Here is a 27,270-nt window from a genome sequence, read left to right as displayed (position 1 = left end):
ATAATAATAATAATGAAGTTTGGGAGGTGAAATAATTTATTCCTGATACAGTTCTTGCACTGAGGAGGACACAATCTTTGACTGTGCTCTCTGTTTTACTTATTTAACCAGCTGTTCTGTGCATTCTACTGTGGCAGCTTCTCTTCCATTCATCCCTCCTCTACATAACTGCTGCAGCCCCCTGGGCCAGAACCTCAGAAGACTCTTTCCTAACTGGTCCCCCTGTTTCTCCCTTCATCTGGTATATGCAACACATAGGCCTTCTGGAAGCACAGCTCTGCTCACTTCCATTTCCTTGCTCCAAAATCTTCGATAAAGTCATTTCTCAGCCGGGCATTCAAATACTCTTCCCAATTTGTACTCAAGCGACTTTTCCCCCCACCTTATTTCCCTCTGTAACCACCAAACACCCCAAACTTCAGCCTATTGGAAACACATGCTTTTATTCAAAGACATTTTGATCTTGTCCATCTATCTAACTCTGCTTTGAGAAATGACTTTCCTAATTCTTCTCATCATGTTCTAATTCTGTGCATGTTCCAATTCTAATCACTCTTAATATGAGGACCAGATCAATGCCACCTGCATCTAGAAAGCCTTAGCTTCTCCCTCCTCAGACCTCCCATGGCACACCTTATCTCCTTTAACTACTTCCGATAACCCGAGTAACAGTTACTGAGTAACTATTAAGTGCCAGGCACTGTGATAAATCAGAAAATGCAAAGATGAACTAGAAGAACTTTTTTTTGGTAAAGCTTAGAGTTTAATTAGGGAGACAGAAGACAACAAAAAACAACATCTTGTAAGTTCCACAAAAAGTGGTCAGCTCAGGAGTCTACCTGAGCCTAAATGAAGGATAAGCTTGGCTTTGCCTAGGAAAATCAAGCAAGGCTTCCCAGCAGAGCTGACACTTCGGCTGAGTGGGAAAAGATGCAGAGGTGCCTGTTCTCAGGACCAGCGCATATACATACACTACCTCCCATCGCTGAGCTGGAGTCAGGGAATCCAAGCAGCAGAATGGAGAGAACGGACTCTGAAACCCCCAACTGTAAAACCCTCACATACACTAGGACTAGTTTATGAACTACAATAATACAGTGTTTGTGGAAGCAATTGTTAAAATGTTACAGAAATTTAAGGTATCATTTCTTTGTAAATAACAAAGCTTCCTATCTACCTTCTGGATTTAATTGGCCACAGGAATTACCGGATCCATTTTAAGAAACATGTTAGTAGATAGTAAAAGTTTAACAGAATAATCTATAATGTTGTCAAATCTAAGTTTTATGATGTACTGCTCTACTGCTCAGTCTCTCCCTCCGTACACACATCCCCCCCACAGAACACCCGCACATTCACAACTTACCAAGCAAATGTCTTAAGAGCGGTGAATTCACACTCCCATTTAAATGTACACTTAAACATGTAAGAAGCATCTTCAACCAGAGCCTCCTAATAATTTCCCATTTTATTGTTAGCAACTTCCTAAAATTATAGAACCTGTGCCCTCTCTGTAGACACAGCTCAAAGGATTTTCCATTTCCTCCTCAGCACCAATAAATTCCCAGTCCATACACATGGCTTCCTAATTTTATGTCAGTATTTCTTTAGGAACTCAAATTGGTCGATACAATGCAAAATTATGTAGTGAAGAGTTTTGAATAGGGATGGGGAACAGAAGTCTTCACCGTATATATTTGTATTAAGGAACAGAACTTGCCCTTTACCCTGCCATTAGAAACCTAGAACCCGGGCATCTCAAACAATGGGAGATGGTGGCAGGAAGGGACAATAAGCAGGAAGAGAAGCGGGCCGTGGGGAGGAGAGGCGCAGGGAGGAACTGTACAGCCAGCACCAGGACAGGACTCGGGGAGGGCACTGTTGGCTCTGACGGCCTGAACAGGCCAGTGACTCCTCTCCCCAAAACAAGACGACGGTAAGGAAGCTGGACAAAAACTGTCCCACAATCATTTCACATTCTGGAAATCAAAGGCGGATGATAAAGAAATTTCTTGAAAAATTGCTAGAGCTTAGGGTAAGACCAGCAAGAGGCCACACACATTGCCGCCACGCCGTCCCTGCCCCAACACCACCACTGATCCCTCAGTTCTGTGGGAGAGCACTTCGTTTTTATCAGGACAGGGCCAGGGCCATGAGAACTAGCAGCTGTGCTATCAGAAGGGGTAAACTCAACTTGGGGCATTTGGGGCAGGGGTGGAGTGAGTGCTGGGGGGAAGGGGTGGGCAGTAGAAAACCCACAGCTCTGTTGGCTAAAAGTGGCAAGTTTGGTAGGCCCTAACAGGGGAAATTTAGTTCTTCTATCTTGAGCTTGTGGTCTGAATGAGGTGAGTGGTGGAGCAGCCAGCAATATGAAGGGGAGATCCTGGAAAAAACGAGAGAATTATAGAGGAGCTAGACATGCTCTCCTCATATCTGTGGCCAACGGTGAAACTATAAGCATGAGGAGGGGAGACATGAGAGAGCCCAACAGAGAGAAAAAGCCAGGCAGATCTGAGAACTGGCTGAACTCTGAACTTACTTCCCAACCCACAAAGAGATGGATCGAAAGAGTTCGGCAGAAGCGTTACAAGCTTGAACTGCTTCAACACAACCTCTGCCCAAATCCCTGGCTGACCAATGAGCTAGGGAGACACAGGGCTAACGCCTAGCCAGGCAAAAAAGTAGAAATGAGAGGGAAAATCACTAAGATTTTGTGCAGAAACAGCAGTGGCTGCACACCATCGAGAAGTCACAGTCCACAGTTTAAGTTCAAGCAAATTACTTAAAACATACACACATACACACACCTATACCTCTAAAAAAAATAACACTTCAGAGTTCCTGCAATATATTACAAAAATGTCCAGTTTAATAAAAAATTACAAGACCTGTAAAGAAACAGAAGAGTATGGCCCAGACTCAAGAAAACAAGCAGTAACTAGAAAAGGACCCTTGAGTGGGCCTGGATGTTGGACTCAGCAGGTGACTTCAAAGCGGCAGTGACATGTATTCAGAGAATTGAAGGAAATATGATGACAAGGAATCTCAACAGAGAAGCAGAAATCACAAATGAGAATTCTGGAGTTGGAAAGTACAGTAACTGAAATAAAAAATTCACTAGATGGGGTCACAAGCTAGTGCAATGTGGCAGAACAAGAGTGAGTGGACTGAAAGAGGCATTAACAGAAATTCTCCAATCTAGTGAACAGAAAGAAAAAATACCAAAGAAAAATGAACAGAACGTTAGATTCTGTTTCGATTCAACTCAAAAACAAAAAACTAGAACTTGAACCTGTGGGTGACTGACATCAAGTTCCCAACATATTTGTGGTGAAAGTCCCAGGAAGAGAGGAGAAAGAGAAAGAACAAATAGTTGAATAAATTATATTCAAAAACTTCCCAAATTTGATAAAAAATATTAATCTACCGATCCAAAAATTTCAACAGATTCCAAGTATGATAAAAACGAAGAGATTCCCCCTAAACACATCAGAGTCAAACTGCTCAAAGCCAAAGATAAAATAAAAATCTTGAAAGCAGCAAGAGAAAAACAATTCATCACAGAAAGGGGAACAGTAGGATTAATAGCTGACTCCTGAGAACCAGCTCGTTCTTGTCAGAGGCCAGAGGGCAGTGGAATGACAGGTTTAAAGTGCTGGGGAGTGGTGGAAAATGGTCAACTAAGAAAGAATTCTACAGTGAGTAAAACTATCCTTCAAAAATGAAGAAAAAAATAAAGACATAGTTCCTAGATACCCAAAAACAGAAAATTTGTTTCAAACAGACCTAGTCTACAGAAAATACTGAAAGACATCCTACAGGCTGAAAGGAAATGGTAACAGAATACAACTCAAATCCACAGGAAGATACGAAGATTACCGAAAATGGTAACTTTCTTTGAAAATATAAGATTCTTTAAGTAATAATTACAATACTGTGTTGTTCCATTTCTTGTCTCCATCAATATTCTTGTCTTATCTATTTTGTCTGATATTAATAAAATCACTTCAGGTCTCTTATGATTACTGTTTGTATGACATCTTTTTCTTTCCTTCATTTTGTCTCAAACTCTTTGAATCTAAGGTGTGACTCTGGTAAAAAAAAACATATAACTGGATCTTATATGTATAATACAGATGACAATAATAGTACAAAGGATGGTGAGGAATGAAGCTGTATTAGACCAAAGCTGCAATATTTTACCAGAATAAGACACACACACGTGTGTGTGTGCACCCACAAGTAAGCAAGCATGTGCACACAACAGTAAATTATAAGTTGAAGATGTAATCCTTGATCAAGAACTAAGAAAATATAAAAATAACAACATAAATAACTAATTAAAAAATCACAAAGGGATTTAAAAGGTACAATTAAGAATTATTTAACAGAAGGTGCCTGGGTGGCTCAGTTGGTTAAGTGACTGCCTTCGGCTCAGGTCATGATCCTGGAGTCCCAGGATCGAGTCCCACATCAGGCTCCCTGCTCAGCAGGGAGTCTGCTTCTCCCTCTGACCCTCCTCCCTCTCATGCTCTCTGTCTCTCATTCTCTCTCTCTCTTTCAAATAAATAAAATCTTAAAAAAAAAAATTAAGAATTATTTAACAGAAATCAGTAAAGAAGGAATAGAGGAACAATAAAAGATAGGAGACATAAAACAAGTAGTTAAATAGCAGCCATAAATCCACCCATATTAACAATTACTTTAAATGTAAATAGACTAAATGCTCTGATAAAAAGGCAGTCATTTTCAGATTGGCTAAAATAAGATTCAGTTGTATGGTTTTGTTTTTTTTTTTTTACCAGAGACACACCTTAGATTCAAAGAGTTTGAGACAAAAATGAAGGGAAAAGATGTCATACAAATAGTAATGATAAGAGACCTGAAGTGATTATATTAATATCAGACAAAACAGACTTAAGAAATAATGATAGAAAAAGAGGGAGGGACATTTCATATTGAGAAAAGGCCAACTGGTTAGGAATAGTCTGTAGGAAAGACCATCTACTAAGCCTTAAAACAAGTCTCAATCAATTTTAAAAAATTGAATCATACAAAGTATGTTCTCTCTCCACAATGGTATTAAATTATAAATCAAGAAAAGAAAGTTGGGAAATCCTCAAACATTTGGAAATTAAGAAACACATGTCTATATAACCCAGGATCACAGAAGAAATCATAAGGAGAAATTTAAAAATACCTTGAATGAAAACGAAAACACAATATATCACATTGTATGGGAAACTTAAGGGGAAATGTATAGCTTTAAACACGTATCAGGAAAAAAAATCTAAAATCAATGATCTGGGGTCATAATCCCAAGGTCCTGGGATGGAGCCCCAGGTGGGGCTCCCTGCTCAGCAGGGAGTCTGCTTCCCCCTTCCCCCTCCTCGCCCTCCACTCAAGAGGCTTAAAAACAAACAAACAAACCTAAGACCAAATCCAACTCAAAGCTAGTAGAAGGAAGGAAATAATAAAGGTCAGAATGGAAATCAATGAAATATAAAACAGAAAAACAACAGATTTTTAAAAATCTGATTTTTAAAAAAATCAATGAAATCAAAAGCTGGTTTTCTGGAAAGATCTGCAAAATTAATAAACCTTAGCTAGACTGACCAAGAAAAAAAGAAGGCACAATTACCAAAATTAAGAATGAAAGAGGGGATATCACTACGATGCTATAGAAATTTAAAAAAGGATTATATGGGATTATTATTATAATTAACTTTATACGAACAAAAGAGACAATTTAGATGAAAAAGAAAAATTCGTAGAAGTCACAAATTATCAAGATTTGATGTGAAACAGAATATAGAAATAAAAATAGAAAAAGGACAGATAACTAGTAAAGAAATAGACTTAGTAATTAAAATACTTGATAAAGCCTCAGATTTATATTTTATTCCTGCTTTGCACAGTAGTTCTGGTAAGACTGTGAATTCATAATCATTTGAAAGTGATTTGGAAATGCAGCCAAGATAGCAGCCAATATATTCATGATTCTAGAACAAATGCTACTGAATCCTCATCTGTTACCCATCATGCTTACATCTTCCTAATAAATTGTCTACTGTAGCCCATTACCTATGAAGTATAAAATTATGTTTATATTTAACAGATCAACACTGAAAAGATAACATGTTTTCAAGGAAAGAATGGGTTTCTTTGTGGTCTAATATCTAATAAAAGAAAATGGAAAGTATTTGACGGTTAAATCCATCCTTATGCAACAAAAGCTTCCACTGTAAGGCTCTTTATTGGGAAGTAAATGATATCAAGTGGTTTAAAGGCTGAATAAAGCTCTCCTGATAATCTGAAACAGGAAGGGCAAAAAGAAATCTAAAAACCAGACACAGATCTTTCTATCCAGAGTACAGAACATGTTTATCTTTGGAGATAAACCAGCAATCCCACAGACAATATGACTTCCTGTGTATTGATATATATGTGATATATACCTACTGGATGATTTTTGACATTTCTTTTACTTTAGCAAGTTAGTAGTAAAAGGCAAAACCATAGAGGTCGGCTGGGGCCCGGGATTAGTAAACCAAGTACAGAGTTTGGATTTTATTGTAAGTATGTGAGGGAACTGTTAAGAGTTAAGCAGGAAAGTAACATTATTTGCATGAGAAAACAGAGCACTATTTTGGCTACTGTGTGGAGAAGGGACAGTCAGGCAGGCAGCAATAACACAGGAAATAAGCCATGAGGCCTGGATCAGCATGGGGATGACGGTGATGATACCATACATGACTTCAACTCTTTTAAATCTCCTAGCGGCCAGCAGAGGCAGGTAGTGCTGTCTTCCTTTTCTAGGTACAGGTATGTATTTGTCCTCACTGAGCATGCCAACACAGAAAGAGGTTAATAAAGTCATGCTGCTAAGCAGGGCCCAACTCAAACCCAAGAAATCTGGCAGAAGAGCTGAGCTGTTAATCATGTACACTACCTAGTAAGAGTATTAAGATAAAGAGAATAGCTGAAGAGAATGCTTCGAGTTATAGTTACTGGACTTGGAAATGCACTGGATGTGGAGATGAAGGAAAGAGAGAAGACTCCTAGGTTTTGCTGGAGCAGCAAGGTGAAGTTAGTAGTATAATTATATATAGAGAGAACATAAAATAAGAGGAAGGGGTGGTCCTAGGACCCGGGCCTGGAACGCTGCAACATTTAAAAACTGAACAGAGGTGGGCGTGGGTGGCTCAGTCTGCCTTTGGCTGGGGTCGGACTGAGCCCCACGTGGGGCTCCCTGCTCAGCGGGAAGTCTGCTTCTCCCCTTCCCCCTCCCCCGCAAGCTCTCACCCAAATAAATAAATCTTTTAAAAATAAATAAATAAATAAAAATTTAAAAAATTTAGGGGCACCTGGGTGGCTCAGTCGGTTAAGCGTTTGCCTTTGGCTCAGGTCATGATCCCAGGGTCCTGGGATCGAGCCCCGCATTGGGCTCCCTGCTCAGCAGGAAGCCTGCTTCTCCCTCTCCTACTCCCCCTGTTTGTGTTCCCTCTCTCTCGCTGTGTCTCTGTCAAATAAATAAATAAAATCTTAAAATTTTTTTTTTAATTAAAAAAATAAAAACTGAACGGAGAGATAGGAACCAGCAAAGGGGACTAAGAGAGAACTTCCAGTGCATAGGAGGGAAACAGGGGGTGTGCCAAGAGCAAGAGACTGAGTATGTCCAGGAGGAGGGAGGAAGCAATGTGCAGAACGCTGCTGGGAGGCTGTATACAGTGACAACACAGGAGGGACCACAAGTTGTGGCAAAATGAAGCTTCCTGGTGAAACTGACCTAAGTGTACCCTCACCTTGTGTTGTCTGCTCTGTCTTTAGACCCTAAGCTCCTGGGCAGTGACTGCGATCTCAGATTCTCAATACTTACCTTCTAATTTCAACGCAGGGGGTAGAAATGAAATTACACACATGCTATGTAGTGTCATGTAGATGCTAAATTAATTCAAAAGGTTTTCTGGCTGATGATTCAGGTGAACATTTCAATATGATGGCAGGCACTCTTCCATTTCCCACCTCATAGTTCACATACCGTGAGAGATCCGTTTTGTGTGCTGGGTGAGTTGCTACTCTGCTCCCCGTGGGCTTGCGTACTTCCGTAGAGGGTCAGGTTATGCTCACTGGTCTGGCCGGCATAGTCCTGAGTGTGTGGCACTCCATATTCTGTGGGAATTCCATTCTGTGGAGGTGGCGGAAACGGGATGGTAGTAAAAGGCTGAACCATTGCGTCAGGAGTTGTTGTTGGCTCCTGGTTACCCTAAAACAAATAGTGGAAGAGAAAATAAGGAGAAAAAGTGACTTTAAGTTCTCATTACATGACTATTTTTAAGGTGAGTATACAAAATTCTCTGAATATTCTCTCTTTGCTCTGGTAAAATGGAAGGCTTACTGCCTCAGGACTGGGGCAAACACTGCCATACACAGAGATGTATATATGTAGCCACGCAAACATACACCCAACTTTGGTCAATTTGTGGTTCTTAAACAGGTCCACGACCATATTAAAATTGATTAGTTACCAAAGAGTCAAAAATTTTCCTTTAAACTAAGTTTAAAAAAAGTGCCAGGAAATTTCTCACACAAGAAGTATTCACAACAGTATGGAACCAGCTCAAAGACACACAAATCAATCAATGAATGAGCAGAAAATATCCAGATAGACACACGCATATACAGTCAGTATTAAGTCATCAAGTCAATTCAGTAGGAGAAAGGAAAGCCTTTTTAACAGATAAAAAACTGAATACCTACTGGGAAAAAAAAAAAAAACCTAAACTCATCCCACATATGCAAAAGTTAACTGGAAGAGATAACAGACCTAAATATAAGAGTGTTTTAAAACTCTGAAACACCTAGAGAAAAAGAGGGTAATTGTCAAAATTTTGCAATAAACAAAGAATTCTTTGGTCATAAAAAACAAGAACCTTTGAAGAAAAACTTGATAAACCGAACTCCATCAAAATTTAAACATCTCTTGCTCTTTGAAAGGTACCTCTAAGATAATGAAAAGACAAGATGGAGTATGGGAGGCAGCATTCACAGTACACATATCTGGCAAAGAACTGTTACAAATCAAAATGAAAAGGACAAAGCATCTTTTTTTTAAGATGGGTTAATGACTTTATTTATTTTTAAAGATTTTATTTATTTATTTGACAGAGAGATAGAGAGAGAGAGCACAAGTAGGCAGAGCAGCAGGCAGAGGGGGAGGGAGAAGCAGACTCTCCGCCGAGCAGGGAGCCCAATGAGGGGCTCGATCCCAGGACCCCGGTATCATTACCTGAGCGGAAGGCAGACGCTTAACCGGCTGAGCCACCCAGGTGCCCTGGGTTAATGACTTTAACAGACAAACTCCCACAAAAAGATAAGCCAAAAAAAAAAAAAAAGATATACCAATGGGCAGGAAATACACGAATGTGTGGCTCAACAACATTAGTCATCAAGAGTATGAAATTAAAACGAAACGAGCTACCCTTTCACACCAATTACAAGGGCCACAAGACTGAAAATACCGAATGTTGACAAGGATGTGGAACAACAAGAACTTTCATATACTGCTTGGCAAAGTGTAAGACAGTATATTCATGTGGAAGAACTGTTCTGCAGTTTTATTTTTTATCTGGTTAAAATACTCCTTATATTCACCCTGAAGAAATAAAAGCTTATGTGTACAGAGACACTTGTACAAGTATGTTCATGGAAGCTTTATTCATAATAGCCCCAAACTGAAAACGACTGTACTGAAATCAACAGAAAAATGGATAAACAAATTGTGGTTTATTCACAAAATGGAATGTTACATAGCTTAAAAAAGAGAGAAAAAAAAAAAGAATAAACTACCAACAACATAGATGAATCTTAAAGCTGTGCTAAATGAGATACAAATCTATTGTAACAGAAGTGAGAAAGTAGTTGTTTCTTTTTTGGGGGGCAGGGAGTGATGATGGAGATCTGGAACATTCTAGGATGGAACATTCTAGGATGACAGAAATGTTAAATTTCTTGTTAAGGATGATGGTACCAAATTGTTAAAAGTCATTAAACTGAACGCTTGATGTCACTACATGTTAATAACAACAAGGGAAAAATAAGGCAATAAAAAAAACCACTGGCAAACATATTAAGCTGTGAAATACCTGTCATCATTAAGAATCACCCGCCCCTATGACTCATTCTACACACAATAAGGCGACAATCCTGCACTGGAGATAAAGAGAATGCAGAGGCAACTATAGCTATGTACTTAGAAAAGCCCAAGAAATTAACTACAAATGAGTAGACCTAATAATAAAATTTTGTCCTATTTATACATTATTTTACAACCAGCAATAACCAGTTATTCAAAATGGCAACAAAATGTATAGGATAAAACACACGATGTAGGATATAAAACAAGGCCTGAATAAACAGAGAGATGTATTTTGTTTCTGGAGGAATGCTTCATACAGAAATGTTAATCCTTGCTAAAATAAAATGTATACCTAATGTCATTTTGTTAAGACTTTATTTATTTATTTAGAGAGTGCGTGAGGAGGGGGGCAGAGGTGAAGGGAGAGAGAATCTTAAGCAGACTCCCTGCTGAGCGTGGAGCCTGCCATGGGGCTCAGTCTCACGACCCTGAGATCATGACCTGAGCCAAAACCAAGAGTCTGATGCTCAACTGACTGAGCCACCCAAGTTCCCCTACCTAATGTCATTTTCAGTCAGAAGCAAACAGAGCCTGGAGAAGAAAACAGGACTAAATATAATTCTAATTGGTATGTGAAAAACTACTATGAAAGTTTGAAAAGGGAAAAGCTATGAAGTGGGGCATGCTCTATTGTACAGTAAGACTTGCCATAAAGCTACTGTGATTAAACACTGCTTTAAGCATATACACAGTGATTAACAGAACACGGATTATCCTAAAACAGTTTCAAGTTTATATAGAAAATTAATAGAAGATAAAAGTAGCATTTCACTTCAGTGGGGAGAAATTATTTATTTACCACAGAGGATTTGTAAAAGCTGGTTACCCACCAGAAAGAAAATAAATGAGCCCCTCACAGCGTATACTCCATACGAGAAAAATTCAAGAAGGAATAAAATCTAAGAGAACAATGGAAACTAAGAAAATACAAGAAAACTTGGGAGCATAACTGGGGTTGGGGGACTCACATAAGATAGGAAGATAGGAAACCTAAAAACCAGGAAGGAGAGAAAGGACAGACATGGCTGCAAAAGTTAGGAAGGAAAGGAGAGCGGGGGAAGAGGGAAGGCAAGGGAAGGGAAGGGGGAGAAATGGCCTTTCAAGTCAAAAGAAAAACCAACTGGGGCAAACAACTGCAACAGATACGACAGACACTGGGTTGTCATCACTAATGTAATAGTAGGTTATACAAAGTGATAAGAAACACACACAACAGAAAAAGGCAAACAATATAACTGAACAATTCACAGATGATGAAATACCATCAAAACGTTCAATCTCACTAACATATGGAAAAACATATTAACAGCAAAACAAGTCCAATTTTTTAGTCATCTAATTAATAAATTTTTTTTTAAAAGTTTTATTGCGATATAATTGACCTACACAACAAACTGCATCTACTCATTTATAGTGTAAGCACTGACATATATACATGCACTCCCATGAAATCACCACCACAAACTAGGGGCATATCTACTCCAAGTCCCCAAAAGTCTCCTCATGCTCCTAATAATAAACATGTATGACTTTTGTAATAAAGCCTACCAAGTATTGTGCAAGAAAAATGTAATCAATAAGAGGAAGCCGATATGCTGAAGCACTGAATTATTACTGTGCTATCCTTAAGAAAATGGTAGTGACGGGGTGCCTGGGTGGCTCCGTCAGTTAAGCCTCTGCCTTCGGCTCAGGTCATGATCCTAGGGTCCTGGGATCGAGCCCCGCATCGGGTTCCCTGCTCCGCGGGAGGCCTGCTTCTCCCTCTCCCACTGCTTGTGTTCCCTCTCTCGCTGTGTCTCTCTCTGTCAAATAAATAAAGTCTTAAAAAAAAAGAAAGAAAAAGAAAATGGTAGTGACATTACCTAGAGACAAAATTAGTAACTGTCTTTCATTTTCAAGTTACACAGCATCAAAATTCAGATGTCTCCAGTGTCCAAGAATCATCTCTAAGTGGTATTAAGGATTGCTTTATGTAAAAATTTTTCCTTTGCTTAGTTTTTAGAAATTAGGCTATGAAAACCTTAAATTTTTGCCCATAATTTTTCAGGAAAAAGTTCTATCTTTGTCACCCACCACCATGTAAGTTCTTTTCATGATCTCCAGGCTGGGGTATTGTATATGACTTCTTAGCTATCCTGGGTGTCCTAAGAGAGAAATAAAACAACCCTCTCCCTTCTTCAAGTTACACAGGGCTGTATCCATATCCACTGACCTGCCTGCCTGCCCCCTGCATGAAGCACACTGCTTCAGAAGCCCTCCTCATAGGATTTACTGGCCTGAAGTCAGATATGAAAGATAAAATTCAAATTCAGGTGGATTGGTGAATGCAGGAGAGCAAGAGCACCAAAGGTCTCTGTAGCTCTACACTCCCAACTCCAGGCAAAAATATAATCTTACAGTATATAAGAAGGGTCTACTAAATAATCAGTAAGGCTAAAAGACACTGCTTCCCAGTTATGATTAACACAGCAAAGGGACCTGCTTTCCATACTCCAACTCGGCTCCTTGCAGACTCATTCCTGCTCTGGCCTCCCTTCGCCCCCAACCCAACCATGCTGGGAGTGAGGTGCTGGCACATGAGTTCACAGTACTGACTCTCCCACAGGGGTAGTCTTGACAAAGCTGGCTCAGTCAACTGAATCAACACATCAATGAGCAGTGGGGGGTAGGGGGAGAAAGGCAAAAACATTTTACAGGATCTGCTCGAAGCCTTGACACTACGTGTTTCAAAGAAATACAAGGCAGGCAGAGGCTGAACGGTTTCCTGAAAAAAGGGAAATGTAAACCTTTGTTATGAGGCCAAAATGAAATTCTCAGCAGATTATTTTACTCCTTATAGGAATTTTTAAATTTTTGTTTAAAAAATACATTATGTTTATACACTAAGGGAATGAAATTGGAATAGGAGTGATTTTGCATTTTATTTCATACACTCTATATAATGTCTGAAAATATCCCCAATAATCTATGATGATGGCAATGATTATCAATGCTAAATGGTTTCAGATTTCTATTAAATTTCCAGGATATATTCCAAAGTTATAAGTTCAGAAAGGAAATATGATAGCCCCCAGGCAAACTATGAATAATAGTTCACATGATCATTTCTAGGCAAGATTTTACCTCTATGTTTAATATGAAAATGTTTTGTTTTTAAAATCATGGGCTAAGCACAGCTTAGGTATATATCACCTGAGAAAATGAGTTATTAACTTTTTTCTTGTAGTTCAAAAAACTAGACATAAATTCTCTTTTACCTAATTTAGCAGTCTATAAATTTTCCCTCCCACGAGATGAACAGACAATAAAGAGTACTATATGCAAAGAAAGTTTCTATCTCACTTAACAAAAATCTAATGAAGATTTAACTCCTTTAACTCCTTTCTTCCCTAGAATATAAATTGTGATTTTATGTGAAAGATGAGAAGAAAAACAAACTGCATTTCCTTTTAGTTCTTATCAGTACATCCCAGGAAAATGAAGGTTCTCTGAAAGCAGGACTACCTGCCCACCACATGAAGCACCTAGCTCCAGAAGAAGCCCTCACAGCGTTGACTTCACACCTCCCTCCCCTCACAACTATGCCAAAATGCCAGCTTCTCTGACCACTCAAACTCTCAGCCCCTATTTCTCTCTGTCCTCTCATCTATAATGATACTGCATTTATTTCATCTCCTCTATTAGAACATAAGCAAGAGGTTTTTGGCCTGTTTGGCCCACTGACACATCCCCAGGACTAAGAACTACACCTGGCATAGAGTCACAAAGCACGACTCTTACTTAAGGGGTTCGCATGAGCAGAATAATGAAGCAGAACATCTAAGGTGAAGAGTGGTCCCCATCTTGTAGAAAGCTAACTGTGAAGACAGAGAGGGTTGTACCTAATCCTCCTAAGACCCACATGAATTTACTACAGGAATTGGCAGGGAATTATAAACAAAAGTAATTCTTTGGTTAACTGCCTTCCCATCAGCAACATAATTTACAACACTACTAAACAGTCACACCTTCCAAATTTCCAAAAAAGCTACCTACATTTCTAACACTCTGGTTTAGAAAGTAAGAAGATGTGGCACACTCATAAATGAGTGGCAAAGCTGCTTTTCTAAAGTTATTTTTAAACAGAAGAAGAAGGAGGAGGAGAAGAAAAAGAAAAACCCTGAAGAGACTTACATGAAACAGATACATGTGGGATATAGCATTATTTGATATTTCAATAATTACTCAATAATCAATTCGATGTCCTGCCATCCACTGTTGTTTTATTACCTACACAAAAGTTCAAGAAGAGAAATATTAACAGGACAAAAAATAGTATTTTATTTCACACAGAATGCAGGCCATGGTGACTTAATTTTTAGAATGCCATTCTGATGAAAACTCAAGATGATGCCTGCATAGGAAAGGAATATGGGGATATAATGATTGAGGATCAGTTTTTCAATGTATTATTCCCTAATACAAACAAATTTGTTTATTACATGACTTAGACACTACCTAAAAGATTATCAAATCCACCTGAGACCCAATAAATTCCATATTTCACCAAGGGCAATGCTGAAGTACATGGTTAGAACATAATTTGAATCTCAGCTTTGTCATTACTGTAGTTGTAAACAGTTATGTTATTACCTACCTTTCCTGTGCTTCAGTTTCTTCCTCTATAAAGCAGCAATGTTAATGCCACACATTGTTACAAAGAATTGTAAGATAAAATGTGAAGTGACTAAAACACTATACTCCCAATAAAAGTTGCTCTCCACCACTGCAAACACCAGCTAGTGGGACCAAACTTCCACAACTTAGCAAATGTTAAAATCCTACTAGATCCACTGTTGTGGATGTTACGTGAAATTTTAAAAAACCGTTAAAGACTGTATTTATGGGAACAACACTGAAGAAACAAACTACAGATATACAAAACTAACCATAGCATAAGGGAAAACAACGGCCTCCCCCCCCAAAAAAGAACAAAAAAGAGAAGAAAAAAAATCTACCAAAAGTAGTTTTTAAAATGATCACTAGCTGAAAAGGCAGTGGGGAGAGGTATTTGAAATTCTGTTTCAATTCTAAGACATACTAATACCTGCTATGGGTCCACAACTCGTGGGCACTGAAAACGTCGTAACACAAGTTAGAAATCTGCCTTCCAGGAGTTTACAATCACATTAAGGAGCCTACCATAAACTTCAATACAAGTCAGAGTGCTACATATGAGCACCAAATAAATCGGTGACACAAAGGTTCACACCATCATCTACTAAATACATTCTAACTTCCTCTAGGCCCTCCCTCAACGGTACATACTAAATGCTCACATTTAATGAATGCTTATAAAGTATCTGGCAATACACTAAGCACTTTGTAGGTAAAAACGCACAACATATATAAACTGATTTGATTCTCACAGCTGTAAAAGGTAGATATTTCCATTATTCTCCTTTTACAGATAAGGAAACTACCATTTAAAAGGGTTAAGTATTTTACTGAAAAACCATTTGGCTAATAACTGGCATAAGCAGACTCAAATCCAAATCTAAACCATTTCTCAAGCTGGTGTTGCTAGTCCCTACTCCACATGGCATCTCCAGCAGGGTCCGCAACCATTTTCCCCCCAGGGCATATCATATACAACTCCCAACCATTAATTCTGTGTTGCAATGAGTCTAGACTTCGACATTCCCCACATCTGGTGCTTCCCCAAATCACAGCCGGACCGCTATAGCACAGATCAGTTTTGCTCCCCATGCTGTATCCTCTATCAAGAATATTCATGCATAATGAAAACTTAGCTGGACATAAAGGATCAACTCAAATAATCCCTTCTCCATGAAGCTATCCCTAGAAAGGAAGTATGGCATAAAGCAGGGGTCAGCAGGCTTTCCCTGTAAAAGGCCAGATAATATTTTAGGCCTTGCAGGCCGTCTGATTTCTGACGCAACGACTGGCCTCTGCTGTTACAATATGAAAGCAGCTACAGACAATATGTAAACGAATAAGCATGGCTGTGTTCCAGGACAACTTTATTCATGGGCACCGACACATGAATTTCATCTAATTTTCACATCTCAAAGTCATCATCTTCTGATCTTTTTCTAACCATTTAAAAATGTAAAAATCATTCTTAGTTCACAAGCCTTACAAAAACAGGCAGTGGGCCAGATGTGGCCTGTAGGCCATAGTTTTTTGACCCCTGGTGTAAAGGAAAGAGGTTAGGGTTTAGAGCCAAGTAAGTCTGGGGTCGAATCCTGACTTGATAACCTATTAGTTCTGTGACACTGAACAAGAAACTAAGTCTCAGTTTTGTCAACTAGAACACAGACAGGACAGCTATCTACTGGTGAGGCTAATGTGAGACAAAGAATCAAAAGTCCGCAGATCAGGGTCTAATAGAGCAGACTTGCCAGCAAGTGTTGCATTCCCATTTCCTGTTAGAAGAAACTTCTTCCTCTCCTGTATTCCCATAGCACTTAGCCTGCACTCTGAATGTGTATAAGATCTATAAATTCAAAACTTATACTTATCTAGATAAGTGTCTTATCTTTCCTATTAAATATTCTTTATGGGCACCTGGTCGGCTCAGTTGGTTAAGCGTCTGCCTTTGGCGCAGGTCATGATCCTGAGGTTCTGGGATTAAGTCCCGCATGGCATCGGGCTCCCTGCTCAGCGGGGAGTCTGCTTCTCCCCCTGCCCCTCCCCCCTGCTTGTGCTCTCTCTCTCTCTTTCTCTCTCTCAAATAAATAAAATCTTTTTTAAAAAAAGCTTCTTTATGATGAGAGAGGACTGTTTTGTACATTGTAGAATCCCATACAGTGCATAATAAATATTAAGCATTAAATAAAAATTTTAAATAAAGGAGGATTAAGATGGAGAGTCACATGTATGCACACTATAGCAAACTGCTTTGTTTGGTTGGAGAGACAGCATAACTAATGAAGGATAATACATGCTGAAACAAATGTTATCTTGGGTTGATATCATATTGGATAAGAATGCTGGGGTAAGGAAGTGAGAATTGGTAGAGTACCATTAGGAGAGAAAAGACTCAACATTCATGTGCTTGTGCTTTAGATCCACAATTTCCTTCAATCTCACAAACACAAAAGTTAAGAATGACGTCTTTCTCCTTTAAACAACATGTAGTAACAGAGGCGATGCGTTAACACGTATGTATGGTCTTCTGGTATACAATGTGAACTCTGCTAAATATTTTAATTCTAAATTCAAATACACAATCACAGTAAACAGTTCCCATCATACAGGAAAATGTATAACCCAAAGACCAAGTCTCAACCCTTTATCGGTCAATTCCCGATTGCAATCTCAGAGCTCCAACCATTACCTACCTATGGGTGACTTCCAAATATTTTTTAGGTCCAACCATGTCCTTTCTCCCATGCTTTCATGGGAGGGACAGTAAAAACAAAAAAGAGCATGAGCCTGAAAGACAGACCTGAGTTAAAACCTCAATTGTACCTCTTACCAGATATATGATCAATTACGTAAGCCTTTCTAGCCTGCTTCTTCATCTGCAAAATGGACTGTTCACTGCGGAGGCTGTTGCATTGGTTGCAATGAAAGCAAGTGAAACTATTAATACGGTACCAGGCCCTCGACTCGATTAGGTCTCTTGTCCCGCTTCTGGTTCTTCCAGCTGCACATTTCCACCTTGGATCCGATCCTTCCACCCTCAGTGTTTCACTTACACTACAAACTGCGTGTCTTTTCATATTTCTGCTGACTGAGTTAATCATCTTTCCAGTCAAACAGACTTACTTGGAACCTCTCCCTTATCCTTTACGATATTTTGCTCTATGTAGTGAGTATCCCAATATCCAAACCCATTGGATAGTGATGGTTTTAACCAGTATTTCCTGGTAATAAAGAACCATCAAAATAGAATAACAGACTCTTAGCTTATGTAATGTTAGTAGTATATGGGATATACTTTGGGGGTGGCAATTAGAACGCAGAAACAGGAGCATACTGGAGAAGACATGTGGGCCTACGCAAGGGGAATGGGGCAAAGGGAATGGAATCAAGAGATGCTGTGGGGGGAATTTAAGGAATGTGGCAACCAACCAGTTATAGGCAATGGGCAGAACAAGATGATTTTTTAAGACTTATAGTTGCAGACTCACTATTCAGGACTTATTAACCCACTCATTTTCATCAATACGTTTTAAAGAAAAGTTTTCTCATTATTTACAAGTCACACTACTTGGGGTAAATGAGTCTATGTTGTTATGGTTTCTTAAGCATATTCTCTGTTATACTGAATTATTCTGAGTATTACTTTAATCCATTTTTACTGACATTTAAGTGGCTAAAACTTGCTAGTCTTAAACATTAGGGAGAGGGAAGGCACATGGGAAAAAATAAGATTTGCTTTTGTAGGACCAAAATTAAAAGGTGAGAAAGGCATGTAAACTAATAATTATATGAATATTATTTGTGCTATAAATAAAGCTAAGCATAAAGTACAATAGGAGAAGACAGAAAGAATGGCCAAATGGAATTGCCTTAATTGTTCCAGGATAATTAAAGTCTATGTAATCTTGGAGAGAGAAGAGTATTTTTGTTTCTATCTTCCCATTTATTTTTCAACTTCTTTCTAATTTTTTCAGTTTGGTAATCCTGAGTCCCACTTATATACCCGATCTGCTATCATTCTTCTTCTCCTCAACAGGCTGCAAATTCTATCTCAAGAGGAAAGTTTCCTAATTCCTATATTACATCTGTGATCAGAATGAATCACTGATAAAAAGGGATCAATATGAACTTTATAACAATAATCATTTTGTTATTTAGGTAGAGCGTCTTCTCACCAGTTTATTACCAGGGCCAGTGTCACTTAGCATTTTCGTCATGCTATAGGAAAATGGAAATTAATTCTCTAGCTTTGCAACAAAAAGAAAATATTTTTGCCTTTAAGTCTTTTATGAATTAGATCATTTGTATCCCCTGGGATTTGCCTAGATAGGCTCAAATTTCAAACTCTACCCGCCTTTGTAAGAGTTTTACAAAAAGTACTCAGCTGACAGAGCCTAAGTTCTTCTCAGACTTTGTCCTGAAAGCAATGGCGTCTGCCTGATGTATGTGACACTATCACAGAAAGAACACTGGATTGAAGATCATCAAGAAGCAATTAAAATAATTTTTTAAAAGCTCTGGGGTGCCTGGGTGGCTCAGTGGGTTGAGCATCTGCCTTCAGCTCAGGTCATAATCCCAGGGTCCTGGGATCGAGCCTCATATCAGCCTTCCTGCTCAGTGGGGAGTCTGCTTCTCCCTCTCCCTCTGCCCGCACCCCGGCTTGTGTTCGCTCTCTCACTCTCTCTCCCAAATAAATAAGAGCTTTAAAAAAAAAAAAAAAAAAGGTCTGTAGCAGAATGACAGACCAAGAAGATGACCTAGAGAAAAAAAATGGACAGATATGCACAAAGACAAAACAATGCACATTTACCAGACATACAGTGAAATTCATTCCAGAGTCTCCATTTACTTACACACTTAAGACAGGGCCACCCCAAATCTCTGTTCTTTGGTATTTGAAATACTCTGTATTGAAAACAAACGTCCCCTCCGTCAGTCTAAAAACAGTCAGGTTCTCTATTATACTACTGGTGTCTCCTTTTGTTCTTCAAACCACCATACTGACCTGGAGGGAGGGCTGTAAAGTAAAAGTGTTTCCATTTCTCATCTCAACCGAGTTTCACCCTCTAAACACCTAGAGCTGAAAGAGTTAGTATCTAATAGTCCTGAACATATTTCTGGTAGCAAAGATAAGTTAGATAAAACTCAGGTGCTTTCTCTTTAACAGTGAATATAAATCATACCCAGAGTTGAAAGATGTCAGACAATCCACAGGTAAATAAAAACTGGAAGGAAAAGCCTATACATGGAGTCTCCCTGTAGCCTCCAGTTTTCGTGTTCAGATTGAATCCGAACAGTTTATTCTTTATTTGGTTGTCTGTGACTTAGTAGATGGCTGGGATTCCAAGGAAATTCACTACAACAGATTTAATGATTGTATGATAATGATTATACTAATAAAAAGCCCATCACCAACTAAAATATTAAATTTAAGCAAAAGTATTATCTGATTCCAAGAAAGGAGTCTAGGGACACATCTATTCCTGCTACAGTCTCAAAAAGATCACTCACCCCACGCAGTACCCACTTCCACTACACTCTGCCTCGCACACCCACAAATTCATCTTTTACCTGGCTCCTTGATAGCAGAGATTCCCATATTTAATTGTGCATAACAATCACCCTGGGAACATGTCTTAAAAAAAATCAAGACCCTTTCCCCACAGATTATTATTCAGTGCGTTGGGAGTAGGGCCCTGGTACTCCAGGTTTGGGGGTTTGGGAAACATGGAGAAACACTGAGAGGCTTTGCTGGCATAATGAGAGAGCATTATGGTGGCGATAGGTACCTCCAGAAAATGCCCTGAAGCATCTATACTTCTAGAAGAAGGGCAGAGATTACGGAGGGAAGAAGTTATGAGAGGAAGATAGTAGTGGCCAGAAATGTAAGTTACCTGAAAGCAGACGGGCCTTCTTATATGGAACCAAAAGACAAAAGAATTAACACTAGTTGTTTTGTTTGTTTGTTTGTTTTAAATGCAAACCTACTGAAGTACAAGCCTAACAATGGTCCTTCTTTTAGAGTAGGTATAACTGAAGCACCAGGACCCAAAGCATGAGTGTGCTACAGCCACATGAAGGGGAGATGGAGTGCAGGAGGGGACCAAGTGCAATCCTGAGCTCTTGCAAACAAGAATAAATAAAACAGGAAATACTTCATGCTTAGAATAAAAATAATAGATACAGGCTTGGTCAATAAGTCTACTATACACTTGTCTCCAAATCTCTTGTCTTCAACACACACACACACACACACACACACACCAGCGTGCGCATCTTTCAAATTACTCAGAAAAAAGTCAGCCTGACCTCTCCCCGAGGCTGAGTTCTGCCATCTCAAAGCAATGAATATTTAAACAGAAAAATAAATATTTCAGAACAAAGTCATTCAAACCAATAGTCTATTAGGTTAAAAATGAGAAACCCTGTAATAGTCTTAATGTCTCCAACCTCCTGAAAGCTCTCTCTTCCGTATCTTCTGTAAGCAGTATTTAGAACCTCAAACATCATGAATCATGTCTTCCACCCACAAGAGACAACAAGAAATACTCCGGTCCAGCTACGTGCTTCCTTGGAAACGTTAGGTCCCTATATCCAATATGGTTGGTTGTCTATTCTAGACAATATAATTGATTTATACAATTCATGGGTGATTATTCTTTATTGTAACCAAATTTTCAATACAATTTAACTTATTCTTTATTTTTGTCTTCATGGGCAATTAAGTTTGCATCCTCTATATGTTAAGCTGCAATATCCTTAAAAAAAGCCATAGTTCAGAATAAAACATGAGTAAGGTTTTTGTAGTGCCTCCTGAATCAGAAAATATTTAATTATTCTTTATAGATATTGCACTGGATGTCCTAGTATAGTTAGTTCACTTCTTCAAAATGAGTAAGTCATAGAACATATACAGTAACAGAATTTTCCCCCATACCCTTCCCCAAACAAAACTGCATTCTGTCTGCAACCACAATCACATGATGGTTTGTATTTCCTCTATTGGTTTCACAAGTAAAGCCCTAAGTGGATCAGGGGCTGAGTCACATGTGCTTTGTCATAGCTTCCTCACCAAATGATAAGCGCACAGCAGGTGATATTTAGAAAGTGTCTGCTAATTGAAGCAACCAGGTAGTTGAGTATCTGCTTCTGAGGCTGTAAGAACCTTTCTCTTCCTAGATTTAGGAAGTCTGCAGAAAGCTCACCATGATATTAAGAATTGTTCCTAAATATTTACCAAGGCCTTTTTTTTTTTAAAGATTTTATAAATAAATAAAATAAATAAATTTGACAGAGAGAGACACAGTCAGAGAGGGAACACAAGCAGGAGAGAGGGAGAAGCAGGCTTCCCGTGGAGCAGGGAGCCCGATGCGGGGACTTGATCCCAGCACCCTGGGATCATGACCTGAGCCGAAGGTAGACACTTAACGACTGAGCCAACCCATGTGCCCCTACCACAGGCCTTTTAAATGCACACGTTGACGGGAAGGCTGTGGGAAAAATCTGTGCTCTGCACGCAGGAGAAGGCAATAAACAAGCGTCTCTGCTCTCAGCAACTCCCATCTAGGCTATTCCGAGAATCTCTCTTCTAGGAATTCTCCTGTCTTGAACAACCTCAACCTGATCAATTTTCAAGCAGCTCCCAAAACGATCCCTCTCAAATAAAATCTGAATCAGGTATTGTTAACTAATTCTCTTCTGAAAGTCTAAGGCTCCTCAATGCCCATGGTCTCAAGTCCAAACACCTTTGTATGGAAGTCATACCCCCTGTATCCTTCACCCATTCAGCTTCGATTCTGGCCACTGAGTATTTACTGAGTATTTCTGCAGGGCCACACACTGGGTTCTAGATGCTGGGGAAACAACAGTGACTAAAGAGACAAAGTTCCTACCCTTAGGGAGTTTACATTCTAGAAAGGAAAGACAAATAAGCAACAGGCAAGCCGAACAAGAAAGAGCTGGTGAGCCGTGGAGGAGAATAAAGCAAGAAAAGGGGTATGGAAGCACTGGGCTGGAGGGACAGAGGACTGCTTTTTGATACCGGGTAGTCAAGGAAGGTACTGACTGAGCAGACACCGGAAGAAATCCAGAGAGCAGGCCGTGTGCCTGTCTGGGGGGAGAGCACTCCAGACAACGGGAACACAAATGCGAAGACTCAGCCGCAAAAGCGTGCCCAGCTTATTCTAGGAACTAGGAACAAGGGGGCCCAGTGTGACGGAACTGGAACAAGCAGCAAGGAACAGAGCGGCAGGAGATGAAGGGAGAAAGGTGGCAGTGGGCAATGAGAGATGCTGGGTAGACATCTTACAAAGCTTAAGGGCACTACAGGGATTTTGACTTACTCTCCAGCAAGGGTTTTGAGCAAAGTGGCATGGTCAGGTTTAGGTTTTACAGGGACAACTAGCAAAAGGCAGAAGCAGGCAGACCAGTTAGGAGGCTATCTAATAACCCACCTGAGAGATGACAGTGGCCTGGCTCAGGTGGTGCTCTTATGTGTACTACATCCTGGAAGATACCTTGTGCTGTCTCACCTCCAGTTTCTTTGCACCTGCTATTCCTTCTGCTTAGAAAGCCCTTCTCCTTCCTACCCATCTGGCTAACTTGTACACACTCTTTAATATTTAGTTCAGTCATCCACTGTTCTCTGATTCACTCAAATAGGAAAAAAAAAAAAAAAAATTCCCTCCCCTTATCCCCCCTGAAGCTAATACTTACATTCTATTACAGTTATCTGTTTACATAAATACTGCTTCTATAGAACATGGACTCTTTAAGGGCATGTAAATGTCCAGGCCTAATTAATTTTTGCATCCCCAGTGACTGCTTTAAAAATGTTCAGTAAGTCCTTTTTTTTAGATTTTATTTATTTGACAGAGAGGGAGAGAGCACACAAGCAGGGGGAGCGGCAGGTAGAGGGAGAGGGAGAAGCAGGCTCCCCACTGAGCAGGGGACACAGGGCTCCCACTGATGCAGGGCTCGATCCCAGGACCCTGGGATCATAACCTGAGTTGAAGGCAGGCATTTAACCGACTGAACCACCCAGGCACCCCCCCCCCAATAAATTCTTGTTAAAGGAAAAAAACAAATACATCAAAGCTATTAGAGTGTATAAATAGCTACAGACTTTTGTTAATTTTTAAGAGAGACAATGAAATTAGTACAGGAAGAGACCCAAGCCCATCCAGCATGGGGAAACATGGGTGACATGAGGAAGGGAAGACAGATCTGTGAGGGGCACCACAAACTCTGAAGGAGCTTACAACAGGACTATGAGCTACAGCAGAGGCAAGGGGAAGCACATCAGGGGACAAGTGCTGGGGGGAATCGGGGCGGTGGGGGGCTCAGAGTCTGGCAATGGGCTCCTAGACCTCAGTCCATGGGGCTGATGAGAACAGGCAGTGAGGTGGGTGTGCAAGGAGAAAGGATCAATTCTAGAAGTCCAATTTTCTTAAAAAAGATTATTCTGATATAAACTAATTAGATTGTACCTTTCAGTATTTGACATTCATTTCTTTTTTCACATGCATTCTAAAAGATCTTTCATAGTTATTTTGAGGGTGTTTGGGGCAATTTATTTTCCCTTTTTAAATTATTTTTTATTTTTCTCAAATTAATGCATGTACATGATAGCAAATCTAATGGTTGCAGAAGAGCTCATCAGAAAAAGCAGCAGTGTCCTGTCTTTCCCTTTGCCAACCCTCTTGTGAGTGATCCTCTTAACAGTTTCTTAAAAGGCAGCAGCTTCAAGGCCAGAGGCTGCCGTTAGGGGTACCGACTCCTCTTACCTCTCCAGGCTTAGAAGACACGTCAATCTGTAGATCTGTGCACACAGGATGGAGGACCTGGCCTCCAGGTGGGTCAGGTGAGCTAACTATTCATAGAGCAAACTTTGACCAAAAGAGGGAGGAACAGATGAGAGGAAAAAAGTAGATAAAAGACCTCTCCACACTCCCTTTGGAAGGACTGGCCAGAGGAACAACCATTCTACAGAACCTATCTGAAGACTTCTAGAATCAAGTACAGATGATCCCCAACTTAACGATGGTTTGACTTATGATTCTTCAACTTTACAATGGTGTTAAAGAGATACGTATTCAGTAGAAACCATGCTTCAGATTTTGAATTTGGATCTTTTCCCAGGCTCGTGATATGCAGTACGATCCTCTCTCCTGATGTTGAGCAGAGGCAGCCACAGTTCCCAGTCGGCCATGTGATCACAAGGTCAACAACCTGCACGCAGACAACCCTTCTGCAGCCAGCCAGCCACTCTGTCTCTCACTTTCAGTACAGTATTCGGTAAACTACATGAGCTGGTCAACACTTCATTATAAAACAGGCTTTGTGTTAGGTGATTTTGCTAACTATAGGCTACTTTAAGTGTTCTGAGCATGTTTAAGGTAGGCTGACTTACTATGTTTGGTAGCATCAAATGCATTTAAATGCATTCTGACTTACCACATGTTCAGCTTCTGCTGAGTTTATCGGGGCGTAATCCCACAGTAAGTCAAGGAAAATCTGTAGTCAGCAATACCCGTTACAAAGCCTTGGCCAGCCCGCCTTCCTTGTTTCACTCCCCTTTCCTCACCCCTGCTTTCCGAGGACTCCAGTAAAATGTGAATAAGGTTTTTTCTGTTTTGGCATTTTCAATGGAGGTAAAACTGGTATATAACATTGTTAGTTTCAGGTGTGCAATATAATAATTCGTATTTGTATACACTACAAAGTCATCACCACAGTAAGTCTCATTATCCCCTGGCACCATACAATTGACCCCCTTCTCCTCTGATAAGCACCAATCTGTTCTCTGGATCTATGAGCTTTGTTTTGTTCATTTTTTTTGGTTTTGTTTTTTAGATTCCACATATAAGTGAAATCATATGGTATTTGTCTTTCTCTGACTTACACTATTTAGCACGATACCTTCAGAGTCCATCCATGTGGTTGCAAACAGCAAGATTTCCTTCTTTTTATGGCTGAGTAGTATTCCACAGTGTATACGTGTAAGTGTGTGTGTATCTCACATCTTCTTTATCCATTCATCTGCTGGTGGACTCTTAGGTTGTTTCTGTATCTTGGCCATTGGGAATAATTTAGCAGGTAAGGTTTTGTCTTGGTCTTTGCTTTCTAAAGAACACTGACTGAGGGTATCATCTGCCTTACCTCTTGTATTTTCCATCTTTGTGTCTTAAAGCTCTACATTTTGGTAGGTATCTTTGATTCTATTTTCTATTTGTCGGAGGCATGTTTTCTTTTGACAATCACACTCATGATCTATCTAAGCCTCTTGTGCATTCTCAAATCGCTCCCTTTCCATTACACCCAGTAATGGTTTTATGAATGTATTATCTTCCTAACTCTGACTATATTAGTTGGAATTCTGCTTTAAATTTTCCTCTATTCCTTGGATTGTCTGTTTCCCTGAGGGTCAACTTTTCTTTTTGTTTCTTCTAGTCTCTTTCATACTGAAAGTTCTTCTCCTATTGCCAATGGTCTTCATGCACTAATGATCCAGGAAATAAGGACCTGGTTAGCTGGTTTGGGTTTTCGCTGCTATTGTATCAGTAAATCTGTTTTCTGATTAGTTCTCTCCCTAGAATTAAAATTCTTTTTTTTTTTAAAGATATATTTTTTTAAGATTTTATTTATTTATTTGACAGAGAGAGACAGCGAGAGAGGGAACACAAGCAGGGGGAGTGGGAGAGGGGAGAAGCAGGCTCCCCGCAGAGCAGGGAGCCCGATGCGGGGCTCGATCCCAGGACCCTGGGATCATGACCTGAGCCGAAGGCAGACGCTTAACGACTGAGCCACCCAGGTGCCCCCCTGGAATTAAAATTCTAACTGGGAACTCAGTGTGAGACCAAAAAAAGAACATGTCAACCAGCAGGCTTCATTTTGGTGTAAGCTGCTAGGAAAGTGTGGAATGATCTCCTCCCCATATATAAGACTAAAGGAAGGGTTGCCAATACCTAATGTGAAAAGAATTAAATTTCCCCAAGCATTTTGATCAACTTCTTTAGAGCCAAACCATCTGGTGTTTTTGTTCTTCCTTTTTTTGATGCTGGAGAAAGGGGGCAGTGCAATACTTGCTGGCCACTTGCTGGAAAGCATTGGAGATGCTGCACAGGTCAGTTATCCCTACATAATACACACGGAATCCCTGTTTGCTATTCCTTCTTCACTCTGCTCTGAGGCCAGAGCCTCTCTGGGATTCCTGCTGGGCAGACTGGCTTCCATATCCCTAGCAGCCTCCTTGTCCTCACTGTTAGGCTTCAGCTTCCATTCCACGTATCCATCAGTTGGTTCCCATTTGCTTTAATTTTTCCAGAAATTTGTTTAACTCTCTTCTTCATTAGTAGTATCACTCTTTGCCCTTTTCTCTTTGCTGTTACTGGTTTACTTCTTTCTGCACTTTCATATTG

The 27,270-nt window shown here is 39.8% G+C and overlaps 1 protein-coding gene across 17 annotated transcripts in view; it reads right to left on the bottom strand.

Annotated features, from left to right (window-relative positions):
• Window positions 1-27,270, bottom strand: part of RBFOX2 (RNA binding fox-1 homolog 2) — a 279,550-nt gene that overhangs the window by 55,987 nt on the left and 196,293 nt on the right. For all 17 annotated transcript variants that reach the window (XR_004676054.1, XM_034987601.1, XM_034987600.1 and 14 more), the window contains one exon: window positions 8,042-8,266. Coding sequence is in view for 16 of the 17 variants with exons in the window: in XM_034987601.1 (XP_034843492.1) it covers window positions 8,042-8,266 (225 nt within the window). In the remaining variant the exon portion in view is untranslated. The remainder of the gene's footprint in view (window positions 1-8,041; window positions 8,267-27,270) is intronic.

This window comes from Mirounga leonina, unplaced genomic scaffold (genome assembly GCF_011800145.1).
Source record: "Mirounga leonina isolate KUSES-001 unplaced genomic scaffold, KU_Mleo_1.0 Mir_418, whole genome shotgun sequence".
Classification (NCBI taxonomy): Eukaryota; Metazoa; Chordata; class Mammalia; order Carnivora; family Phocidae; genus Mirounga; species Mirounga leonina.
This window is presented reverse-complemented; position numbering and strand designations above follow the sequence as displayed.